At 29.9% G+C, this 12,970-nt stretch overlaps 1 protein-coding gene across 5 annotated transcripts; it reads left to right on the forward strand.

Moving 5' to 3' along the window:
- Window positions 1–2,271: 2,271 nt before the first annotated feature.
- Window positions 2,272–6,291, forward strand: LOC105111150 (uncharacterized). Of its 5 annotated transcripts, XR_839572.1 has the most exons (6): window positions 2,272–2,646; window positions 3,086–3,202; window positions 3,315–3,385; window positions 5,050–5,292; window positions 5,796–6,080; window positions 6,187–6,291. XR_839572.1 is itself a non-coding variant. In XM_011006425.1 (5 exons), the coding sequence occupies exons 1-5, from the start codon at window positions 2,464–2,466 to the stop codon at window positions 5,980–5,982; spliced, it is 801 nt and encodes a 266-aa protein (XP_011004727.1). In that variant the 5' UTR covers window positions 2,272–2,463; the 3' UTR covers window positions 5,983–6,291. The 5 variants fall into 5 exon arrangements, 4 of the variants coding, with proteins under 4 accessions (XP_011004727.1, XP_011004729.1, XP_011004728.1 ...); XM_011006425.1 differs by having other exon boundaries at window positions 5,796–6,291; XM_011006427.1 differs by having other exon boundaries at window positions 2,274–2,646; window positions 5,956–6,291.
- Window positions 6,292–12,970: the final 6,679 nt, after the last annotated feature.

Consider the following 12,970-nt stretch of genomic DNA (forward strand, 5'->3'; position numbering starts at 1 on the left):
TACATTATTTATGTTCTTTTGTTAAAGGTAACAACTAAGGGAAATGGATAGTATATAATTTGAAAAAAAAAAAGAAAAGAAGGAAAAAATGATGATAATAAAAATATAAATAAGTTTGGTTTCGTAGCCTCTTTAACCTAAGCAATTAAGCTCGAAGGGGTGTCTTAACATCTAATACCCTAAAGTCAACTGACTTGGGAGTTATTGGCCCAACGTTTGTTACATGGGTGGAGGAGAAAAGCTTAAGAGAATCAAACATTGCACTATCTATGTATCAACATCTGCAACCCGAGTTACTAAGCTTATAGGGGTTTTCTCAACACCTAATGCCCTAAGACTAACTAGTCTAAAAGTCATTAGTTAAAAGCTCGTTACACGAGTTAAAGATGTATTGTGTTTTAAGTTATATGTATAAATATTTAAAAAAAACAAAAAAAAAAGAAGAAAAAAAATCTCAACTCAAGGAAGTTAGCCTTAAACATTAGAATAAGAATTTTATTTTCTTCCAAGTAAAGCCCCATAACTATGTGTTGATATATTAAGGACAAAAAAAAAGGTTTATTAATATCTTGTTTAAGAGGTATTGAATAGATATATAAATTTAATGAGAGTTTGTTTATCTGGATAGATTTATAGAAGTTGAATGATGAATACCTTACTTTATGAAATTTGCAAATTATTTTTCTATTTTAATGCTTTGATTACTAGGGACTACTAATAAGCTGGTTGGGGGGTGTGATTAGTACTTAAAAGTGTATTTTTATCAAGGTTTTATGTCATTATTTTGCACTTGAAGTATCAATAACTCCTTAACTAAAACATGTTTTATAATAATATATCTAATGATATAAAATGCCTTTAATTTATGATAAATAATTATTTTAAATACAACAACATTTTCTTTGGCATACTGAGCCAAAAAAGTTTTTCATATGATTCTTCACTCAGTTTGGTACAATAGAATTATTCGAATACCTGCTCAAGTCTCACTGATTGGTATTTAAATTATCTGAACTGGTTTCTTTCTTCTTCTTTTTCTATTCAATCCAGAATTCATCCGTAGGCAGCCATTGTTTCAGCTCATTACTCTAGGCTTGAGGATCCTAAAATCTCTATTTCTGCACACGATACCTTGCTGCTTCCATGCCCTATCCCTCCTCTGATTGGAACAGTGTTTCCATATCTTTCCATAGAGGCAAATTTGTAGTCTCAGCAACATCATCAAGGACAGTTACAGCCAGTTTTCACTCATATTAATACCTAAGCTTGGAGAATTAAAAGGTCCTGTATGATATCAGGCTGAACTTACCTAAATGATGAAGAACAGGCATGTTGAAGCTTGTTTGCATCCGATTTTAACCTGGTGAATTTGTCCCTTAACATCTCTTAAAGCTTTCCAGCATAATCATGGTTTAATGCATGCTAGTAGTGGCAAAGAAACACACTCATGAGATGAAAATCTTCTTATCTACAATAATAAACAAAATAAAGTACATGCTTTTTTCTTGCATATTTTACAGGTCTCACGAAAAGAATGAATGCTTGTAGACACACCATGATAAAAAAAGAAAAAAAAAAGATGAAATTTATAGGTTTAAATGCTGACCAAAAATCATCCAATATGAAAAATCTTGGCGGCATTTGCATTTGAAGAGTATGAGATAGAGTTTTTAGTTATTAAAAAGCTATAATTATATTTTTAACTCATTTTCTTATATTAATTGATTTTAATTTATTCTTGACGGCTAGCTCATAAAGCTTATGGTTTTCAAAATTTCATTTTGCTGGGTATAAATTGAATCACAGTGCATGAAAACTCAATTCACATATGCCTTGAAGAAAAATTAAATAAATAAACCCAGTAATTTCTTTTTTAATTTGTAATTTCTTGAATAGAATCTACGATTGAAAGTGAAGCACGTGTTGTAACTGTACTGACGTGAAAATCAGTGTAAAAATATTATTACCTCTAACATCAATAAAACTCTAAAGCAAACACTCTCGCAATAAATATGTGAGCTCTCCGTTTGATAACCGTCGGATCACATCTTTCTTCCCAGTATGACACCGTTTTGATAACATTCCAAATTACCGTTCACTCTTACAATGACATCACCCGTACCATAACCTTTCCAATAAACCGGCGACTTTTTGAATGACTATTTTAACCTTCACAGCCATCCATTAATCTCATCCACGTCATAATCATCAGGGACAAATGCATAAATTCGGTTTACTTTATCTACAGAACAACCTTAAAGAACAAAAAAAAAACAGTTTCATAAAAAGGCAATAAACGGCAAACTTCACACGTTTTTCTTTATCTACCTAATTTTGTCTTTGATTTGTAATTTTCTTTTTATGCTAATTCTGAGTTCCAAAGGTTCTTGATTGTTAAGATCGAAATCAAAGACCAAAAAAAGGATAAAGAAGAAGTAGTGATTGATTGACAGATAGATAGAAATGGCTACAGAAAGCAAGCAAAGCGTGGTGAAAGTGAAGCCAAGCAGTGGTAATTTTGATGGTTCCAAAGGAAAGATTGAATCTTCGATGAAAGCTAAGAAAATTGAGAGCTCAAACACACAACAACAACAATCTGTTGTTGATTCAAAGGATAAATCTATCTCAGTTGTAACTCAAACTGAGGTAATTATGCTACCCCATCTCTCGAATTGTTTTCATTTTTTATCTTTTATTGTGTCTTCATTGAGATTTTCATTTCTGCTATGTTGTTATCATGAAGTGGCTATTTTTATTATTGGTTTCACAATTTGGTGAGCTTTTGCATCTGGGTTTTCGCTGGTTTACTTTTGATGTAATGGAATGTGGAATGTGCGTTTTGAGGTTCTTAAGGATGTTTTCAGTTAATTGAATGATATGGTTTTATTGCTTGATCTAGTTATTTGATTGTGTAGAAACTGAAATGGATTGATTTATGTGAATATGGTGTTTTCTGTGTTGTTTTTTTTATTAATCTGCAGTGAATTGGTTAGTTTTTGGGATATTAGTTTTTCCTGGGTTCTTGATCGGTTTGGTTCTGATATCTCATCTTTTGTTCTGTTTACTATTTTGTTTGAATCCCAAGGTAAAATCAAAATCAGCACCGAGTTCGTCAAAAACTACGACGACAACCACTACCACTAGAGTGAGACAGAAGAAAGTATACTCCTTGCCAGGCCAGAGATATGATCCTCCTGAAGAGGTTTGGCTTTGAAATTTTTTATTTTTGAGCTGTTGGTTTGGATAATTTGATTATAATTTTTATGTGGAAAGTGTCTTCAATTCTTATGTTTGCTGCCGATTTCTTTCGACAGAGAGAACCACTTAGGATATTCTACGAGTCTTTGTCTAAACAGATTCCAACTAGTGAAATGGCAGAATTTTGGTGAGTTTCCCCTCATCAACCACTTGATTCCAAATGAATTTCTTAAAATCCCGTTGCTGTTCTAATTTTGTGCTTGCCCGAAGTTGGAGTGAGGCCTGAGCTTGACCCTGGTGCTCATTGCGATCTTTTGTTGTATTGCTCAGTTTCGTTGGGATTTTTAGCCATCCCGTTCTGGTTCCTCTATTCGTCTTAAGCAAGCAGTTCTCGTCTTTGGTGAAAGTGTTCATAGGACCTTGGTTGTTCAGTTAATTTGTTGGGATTACGCAACATTGAGTTGGCATGCATATTAGCACATAGGAATCCCTTTTAATGATAGCATTAAACTTTGCATGGATTAAATTTTTTTACGTTTGGTTCTTGAGAATTCGTGTGGCCCTGTGTCCCTTTTTTCTTTGTTACCATTGTACAATATAGAAGCTCTGGACTCTTAGCCATCCATAGGAATACACACGTCAGAAGACTTGGAACATTTTAGGCATGGAGTTGGGGCTGGATATTATATCCAAATCTGATTGGTTTTACTTTCGAATCCTTTAGCAAACCAAGTATGCAATGGAGTCTGATTAATTGCACACTCGTGCTGTAATGCAAGTTCATTATTGTTGGAATTAAATCAATCCTTATGTCCTCATGATTTGATCTCCTAGCAGGAGTTGGTTTCCTACTTGACATAGGAGTACTTGTTAGTAATCCTCGTTAAAATTGGTTTCCTAGTAAAGGTTGGACTTGCTATTGGTTGGTTAGAGCTTCTGTAACTATAGGGGCTTGGCCTTGTTTTAGGTTTGTCTAGTGATTAAGGCAGCACTATTTCCCTGTGCGGTTTAAAAATACTTGTGTGGAGGAGCTGAGTTACAGCTTAGGTTTTAAACAAATAAATGCGTATGCACTGTTAGTGCAAGGTCTTGAATCAATAAAAAGGAGTACTGTGTCAAGGTATTTTGATTTCCTACAATATTCTTCGTAACTTTGACTCCCAGCTAATTAAAGGCTGGTGATGTCCTTCAAAGAAAGCATTTCTATGTCAATACAGTTAATAAATGTGTGCAATAAAGTGTTTAGATGTATTAGAAACCTACATTGCTATACTGGATTGTAATACCTCGCTGGAAATTCTGAACCCATGAGCTTGTAATCCCCTCTTTGAATGGAAGTCTGCTGGCAATAAACTGAAATATGTCAAAAATGACTGGTAACCTAAATGCTAAAAGGCGACTTGCCTAATCCTGCTTCTTCCAATATTTCAACTGCACACGGTGAGTAAAGCATTCGAACTTACTTTCTTTCCTTGTGGTAACTCCTGTCAAGGGAATAGTTTGTTTCTTAGACTTCTGGTAATGTTATCCTCTCTCGTATCGATTTTGTCTATGTTACTCCATGAGTATTCTACTTTCCTTTGCGATGATTTCTTGGACTTCCTTTTTTTGAGGAAAAATACGACCAAGAAAAGATGTCAATGGCTTCAAAGAAAATCTAGACATGTGGGGTAACAAAGCATCTTACACATACAAAGAACACAATTATACTAAAATGATCTTCGTTTCCACCTTGGCTGGATATCTTGCGTTAGATATCTCATGCTACCGCGAAGTTCATTTCATTTTCACTAACAACTAATAAATTCAGCTGTAATTCGTTTGAGAGGCGTGACAAAATTCAGTCTGCAGGATGATGGAACATGGCTTGCTATCCCCAGAGAGAGCCAAAAAGGCATATGAGAAGAAACAGAGAAAGCAAAAAATGCAACGATTTGGAACTCCCATTAAATCTACCAAACCATCCACTAGTAAACCTGAGAGTTCTCAAAAGCAGCAACAGTCATCAAAGAATGGAGACCTTAAAGCCAAGAGGAAAATCAGCAATGACAGTGACGATGACGACTTTATTTTAAGTCCGAAAAGAAGGAAAGGGTAAGAAATAAAATTTCCATTTGTATGTGCAACAAGTTTCGAGAAATAATTTCATTTAAATTTCTTTGCATTAAACTTCAGAAAGGCAAGATTTCTAGACAACTGATACAATGCGACATTCTTTATATTTTTGAACTTCTGGAAACACAGAGTGTAGATAAATTTCCCAATCCTTGTTCATTCCTTGTTTTTCCATTTTAACTCGATGATGCCAATAACTTCTTATGAAAATGTGTTCTTGAAAATTTGGAAGAGGAAACATTTAATTATGCTTAAAATTTGGAGTGGTTTACATTTAATTGTTAGCAGTCTTATTCTTTCTTGGAAAGAAATATCACTTCACAAGACAGATTGCTAGCTAAACATTACCGAGCTTTCCCAAGTCATAATTGATAACCTGATCTTGCTTTTCATCTGGCTGGGCTATGAAATTAGTCCTTGATCTAGCATTGAGGGGTTAATATGCAGACCTAAAGTTCTACATCACTACTCTTTCCTTCCAGATTGAGCTGCGAAGTATTCATCCACAGACCATGTATAGAAACTGATGGTAGAGCATGGGGATTTTTACCCCAGCATTTACAGCACAGAGTCATCTTCTTTTCTAACAATGTAGTAGTCATAACAGATGCAAATTCAACTCATTTAAATGCCCGTGTACAGGCAACACATGTGACAGACAAGAGGTGAATAAGCATGATTCAGACTGTTCTTCCATATCGGGCCACAATACATTTTGGATCAGATGAATGTAAAGTTTCACTGGTCAATAAAGACTCTGGAAACTGGTACTGTTTGATTATCTGATCTCCAATGGAAATATCTTTTGTGGATTTGGTGAAAGAATGGTATGCATTGTGTCCTGTTTTCAAATTTTCCACTGCGTTGTATCAGGTAGAACAGGTTTTGAGTGCACGAGAGAGGGAACCATGCTGATTGTTACTGCATGTGCAGGGGATAGTTCCTGATTGCAGTAAACAATCATGAGTAATCTTACATGATTGTATCATATCTTCCACAAAATGGGAATTCCGATTCTTTCACATTAAGCTAAAAATTTAATACTCATAAGATGCTTTGAAATTGTGATTGCTCATGGCCATGTTTGAATCAAATAGTGTTATTTTCATGTCAACTCATTAGCAGCATTCAAGATGAAAATCATAGTTATCTGACTTCACGAAGTCTTACAAAATTGGAAAAAACCGTAGGAGAGCACTTCAAAACTCAAACCAGAAGAGATTTTCTCTCTTTTCCTTTCTTCTTATTATCTGCTAATTTCTCAATTTTCGGATGCATCAAATCTGCTTTCCAGAATGTGCTCCACCAGCCTCATCAGTTCCTTCCTTCCCCTTGCACACATGAACACAATATTTCTAGAAAAAATAGATTTCTACAATCAATCACCACCGCATATATAATACAACCAGCTTACACAATCATTTAGTTTTAGACCGATCTTTATTCTGGAGATGAGATCACTCGCTATACCCTCTTAAAACAAAGAAAAAGTACGGTACCTCTATTCCTTGATAGAGTGCAGGATCTGGGCATTCTGTTCTTCCCGGTGTTTTATGGATTATTTTTTTAAAAAAAAATATTAGCATTGTTATTTAAAAAAATTGCATGATAACAACATTTTAAATTTTTTTTGATAAAATAACATATTTTTATATTATCATATTTAAAAAACATGACCTTTATTTAATATAGTTATTCTCAAACATGAAAGATACTCGTGTCGCTTCACATATACATTCATGCATGCATATATATATATATATGACTCCCCTCCCTCTCTCTTGAATTGTGTTTAAAGAGACCACAAGAAGTTTTACAGAAAAGGTGGCTTCATTAAAATATCTTGACTTTTCATTCATATTTTTTTTTAATTTATATAGATATTTGGGTTAACTTATATATATTTTAATTAATTTTTATAAATAATAATGTTAATAATTAAATAAAATTTTAGTAATTATTAATATTAATAACCATATGTATCGAACTTAAAATCATAAAAAAAATAAAATTAAAATCTTGTAATTCAAAAATTTTACTACTAGACCACTTATTAAATAATTTTTTATATATATTGTTGATACAACACGTGATAACTAAATGACTCAAATTTAAAATCATAAAAATTAAATTTTTATGATTTTAATATTTTATTACTGGACCACCTATTAAATGATTTTCTATACATATTATTGATACAACAGGTGACAATTACATATCTCAAACTTAAAATTATAAAAAAAATTAATTTTAAAATCTTACTACTAAATCATCTATTAAATGATTTTCTATATATATATATATATATTATTTTTTTTGTTTTTTTTTATATTATTTTCTATATATATATATATTTATTTTTATTTTTGTGGCTGCATTAAAAAAGCTTTCATAACAAGCTTTGATAAAAAAAAAAAAATGAGTACAAATTAAATAAAAAGCAGCACCTTCCACCAAACCCCATTCAAATAGAAGATGCGACAATTAATAAAAAGTTGCAACTGTAACATTAATTAAAATTATATTTCTCAACCACTACATTAATTAATTATTTAATTATTATAATTTAAAAATAAAATATTTAATAAATATCATGATTTTCAACCTTTACAAGTAAAAATATATTATTTCATTTTTTATTTTGCTACCATGTTATTTCATTTATTTTTTTAATTTTATATACAAATTTATCCCCTTTTTTTTTTTGTCAAATAGCCATTCTGTTTTTCGGCTGGTGGTACTTGCGAAGTTTGTTAAGAGTTCCGTAGCACTCATTTGGGATGAGGAAATGCTTACACAGTGTCTGAAGTACAGATCAATTTTGCTTACAGCGCAATGAATGTCAGTGGCATAATGAGGCCAAAATTTACAGCCATCACTAGCTAGCATGACATTAAAAAAAAAAAAAAGGTAAAACTTTTACTGCCCGTGCATCTTTCTCAGGGTTCTGGATAAACCCCGGTGACTTTATAGTAGATTTTGCAAGATTTTTTTTTTTTTACTTTACTTTTACAGCACCAACTTTGTATGCCATGAAACTGGGTGATGATTTTGGTAACTTGTCTTTTGTTATCAATTTATAGGCATTTTTTGTAACCTTAATCAATAAAACAATAATTAAAAACATAATAATCAATTACAAGATGACGCTTCAAGAAACAAGAAAGAAAGTATCATTTTATTTTGTTAAAGAACCATATTAATTTAATAATTTAAACTGTTAAATGAGAATAAATTCATGTTATTATGTGTTTGATTTTTATCAAATAAATAAGTATAGTGAGATTTGAACTTGTGATCATATGGTTATCAAGTTTTTGATATCATGTCAAAGAATCATCTCAATCTAATAACTTAAATTATTAGGTAAAATTCTAAGATATAATTTATATTATTTTTTAATATATTTAATTTTTTTATTTTTTAAATCCATTAAGCTTGGCATGATTGAATTTTTCTAAGTGATCACATACAAAGTAAAATTACATGTATGGCTAGGCTCAAAATTGGCATGATTGTATTTGTGGTGATGAAAATTTTTTATTTAATGTTGATCTTGTCGTTGAAATAAAAAAGAAAAATCCTTATATGTTACATGCATGTATATATATATAATTGTTAATTAATTTTAAACACAAGGTTACAACCTTGTTTATCATACACAATCTCTCCCATAAAATAAAAGAATTGAAATTTGATAATTTATACTATAATGTTTAAGTTGAAATTCTTAAAGGAATGGTGATGATGTTTGGAAAAATTGATATTAAATTTAGTCTTTTTATGTTTTAGGATGGATTAAGAAAAGTGATTGAATTGGAGCTAAATAGTGGCTCATCTAAAAAAAAAAGTATCGTATTCAAATAGCAGATCATTTAATACTTAAGTTAATAAATGTAAATAAAAAAAAAGATTATGTGCAAAATAAGGAGAGTGAATGTATATGCTTTTAGGTTTTCTAAAATGCACACATGCATTGAAAACGGTAAATTTATACTTTTCTGGAAGTTCCAAGAATCTCATTAGATAGATCTAGTGTTGTTTAGAGTTTCTATAAAGATTATCTAAAGATAAAATAATTTTTTTTTTTACTTTGAATAATTGCTTCAAAGCTGAGTTATTGTAAATCACAAATCATCAAAAGGTTTAACCTCTAATGGTAATCAACACAAACCACCAGTAAAAAATCTGTTAAATCCTTTTAAGAAAAAATGATTGTTATACTTTTAAGTTCTAGCTCTCTTTTTTTTGTTTAAGTGTATTTGTACTATACTATTGTACTATTATCTATTATATAAAAAATAAAAGATCACATATGTTTATAAAATTAATATATAAGTGTTTGTCAAATGACTTGGAACTAATGTGTCTTACATACCTTAGTTTTTATGAGTGTGTGTTTTTTTTCATATAAGAAATAATATAACATACATTATTCTTAACATATCTAATTAATATCCAGTTTTAATAGAATATTGACATAAAAAAAGAAATATAATATGCTTCATTATCAACAACTCTAATTAATGTATAGTTTCAATAGAACATTGACATAAAGAAAGGAATATAATATGCTTTGGTATCAACAAATATAATTGGTGTTAAATCTTAATAGAATATTGACCATGAATATTTAAGAATAATGTTTTAATTTAATACAAATCTCATAATTATAACAACTATATAATTTCATTGTAAATAATTTTTCTTCCATGAACTTTATCTTTACTTTATATTTATTAATCAAATATAATGAAGATTAAAAATAAAGAAAGCCTTTATAATATGTTTTACATGAATAAAATCAGTGTTATATATAACCAACTAATTTGCTAGAAGATATATTCACTCAACATCTAATATCATATCCCTCTATATTGTGATCATACTTCTGTTGACAAAGTGTCTTAGTGAGAGGATCTATAACATTAGTTTTAGATGGTACTCGTTCTATCTTTATATCTTTCCTCTTTATGATTTTTGTAATCAAATAGAATAATTTAAGTGCATGTTTAGATCTTTGATGAGATCTTGGTTCCTTTGCTTGTATAATGACTCTATTGTTATAACAATACAGGGCTATTGGATCAACAGTGATAAGAACTATACTTAGTTTAATGATGAACTTTTTAACCCAAACAACATCTTTTATCACATTAGATGTAGATATGTATTCAACTTCAGTTGGAAAAATCTATTATGATCTCTTATTTAGTACTTTTTTTAACTCACATCACCACCATTTAGAGTAAAAATATATCCTGATTGAGATTTGTTATCATCAATAATTAAAAACTAGCATTTAAGTAACCATAAAGTTAGATTTCATGTTTTCCATAGATCGAAAAGACATTTTTAATTCTTTTTTAGTACTTTAATAATATTTTTAACTATCTTTTAGTAACTCTTACCTGAAATAAATTGGTATCTACTCATTCTATACAAAGCATAAGATACATCTAGTTTTATACATAGCATCTCATAAATATTGTATGTTCTTATCTTATTTATTTATTTAATTAACTTTTATTTTATTTATGTTCTTATCTTATCTATTTATGTTTCTCTCTTTCATTATGTTTAGCTAAGTTTATTATGTCAAGGTGAAAAAGCTACATTAATGGTGTAAGAATAAGTATAGTGTAAACTCAACATGAACTTTAACGTTTCATACTAACATGTTTTGTATTTGTTATCTTCTTCACTATTAATACTTTACTTGTTAAATGGTTAATCTAGTTTTATATTGTATAACACTAGGTACAACAAATACTTGACACTTTCACAGCTCAACTGTATGGTTTAACCAACACTTGTGCTATGAAAGGAACTTGATTTGTTGTTAACATAAGTTATAATCATGAATACCTGATAATATTTACAAGTATTAGCATTATTCGAATAAGATAACTAATGTAATCATGCTAACAATTTATAATTTGATTGAAACCTTTTTTGTGTGTGGTTTTCAATTCAATAATAAGAGTTTATACTCTACTTGTTTGAAATGCCATTAGTGGATTCTCTAACCTTGACATTTCTTATTATTATTGTTTAATCTTTATATTGATTTATCATCTAAAAGTTCTCATCAAATTCTCCTCCTCCTCCTCCTTTTTCTTTGTATTCTTTTTTTATTATTATTCTTCTTGTTGTTGTTGTTATGTTTATATTATTGTTATTTATAATTTATATAATTAACCTCCTTGTGGTTTGTGATTAGTACTTAAAAGTGCATTTTTATCAAGGTTTTATATCATCATTTTGCATTTGAAGTATCAATAACTCCTTAACTAAAACATGTTTTATAATACCGTATCTAATAATATAGGATACTTTTAATTTATAGTAAATGTTTATTTTAAATGCAGGCCTATCATATAAATGCAAGGATTGATTGATGACTTTAAGAACTAAAATTGAAAGGACAAAGAGATGACCAAACTTCAAAAAGATATGTTGGTGCAGCCTAAACCGGAATACTTTTCAGTAATTAAATCATATATGGAGCTGTAGATCTCAGATTTAGGTCTACTTTATATGGATAAAAAGGTACGATATAGGCCTACAACTTTATATGAAGCTCAAGATTTAAAAAGGTCATTTTCAAGTCTAAATTGTAGCAACAACAAAGAAGTTTGAATCTGTCCTCCATCCCGAGCACTATTTCGTATTTGACTCATATCTGGAGTTCTAGAAGTATAAATGATCTAAAAGGTTTACACAAGAAAGTTAAGCCAATTTCCTACAACTTTCATATTTTTAATTGGTTCCAATTTTGACATTATCAATGACGTTTTCGGCATACAAGAGAAGATAAGGATTGTTATCAAGTCAAGAGTTCGTCACCCACTCATCAATCAGTCATCAAATCAATAGTTCCTAATTTTGGCCTATAAAAGGAGGCATTTTCCATACATTTAGTCAGCTTGGTTTCCAAGATCAAAATCATGCTCTTGCTTTCTCTCTTTGTATTTTTTTATAATGTTTATGCTTTGCTTTCATTAACACCAAGTTTATGCCTTTCATTTCCTTTCCTTTAATTAGTTAACTTTCATCTTATTTATGTTCTTATTTTGTTTATTTATTTTTGTTTATTTCCTTATGTTTAGTTAGGTTTATTATGTCAAGGTGAAAAGGTTACACTAATGGTGTAGGAATAAGTATAATGTAAAGTTAATATGGACTTTAATGTTTGATACTAACATGTTTTGTATTTGTTATCTTGTTTACTCTTTAATACTTTGCTTGTTAAATGACTAATCTTAATCTATGTTGTATAACACTTGTTACAACAAATACTTGGCACTCTCATAGCCCATACTTTATGGTATAACCAACACCTCAGCTATGAAAGAAACTTGATTTGTTGTTAACATAAGTTATAATCATGAATGCTTGACAAGATTTACAAGTATTAGCATTAATTGAATAAGATGACTAATGTAATCATGTTAACAATCTATAATCTTATTGGAACCTCCTTTATATGTGATTTTCAATTAAATAATAAGAGTTTATACTATATTTGTTTGACATACCATTAATAAAACCTCTAACCTTGATATTTGTTATTATCATTGTTTAATTTTTACATTAATATTCCATCTAAAGTTCTCATCTTCTTCTTCTTCTTCTCCTTCTTTTTCTTTATTAT

Source organism: Populus euphratica, unplaced genomic scaffold (genome assembly GCF_000495115.2).
Source record: "Populus euphratica unplaced genomic scaffold, PopEup_1.0 scaffold279.1, whole genome shotgun sequence".
NCBI classification, from domain to species: Eukaryota; Viridiplantae; Streptophyta; class Magnoliopsida; order Malpighiales; family Salicaceae; genus Populus; species Populus euphratica.

Coding starts and splice junctions, on each gene's coding strand:
- LOC105111150 (XM_011006425.1), top strand. CDS start 2,464: ATGGCTACAGAAAGCAAGCAAAGCGTGGTGAAAGTGAAGCCAAGCAGT. Junction 3,203..3,314: donor GATATGATCCTCCTGAAGAG/GTTTGGCTTTGA, acceptor TTCTTTCGACAG/AGAGAACCACTTAGGATATT. Junction 5,293..5,795: donor AGTCCGAAAAGAAGGAAAGG/GTAAGAAATAAA, acceptor CTTTCCTTCCAG/ATTGAGCTGCGAAGTATTCA.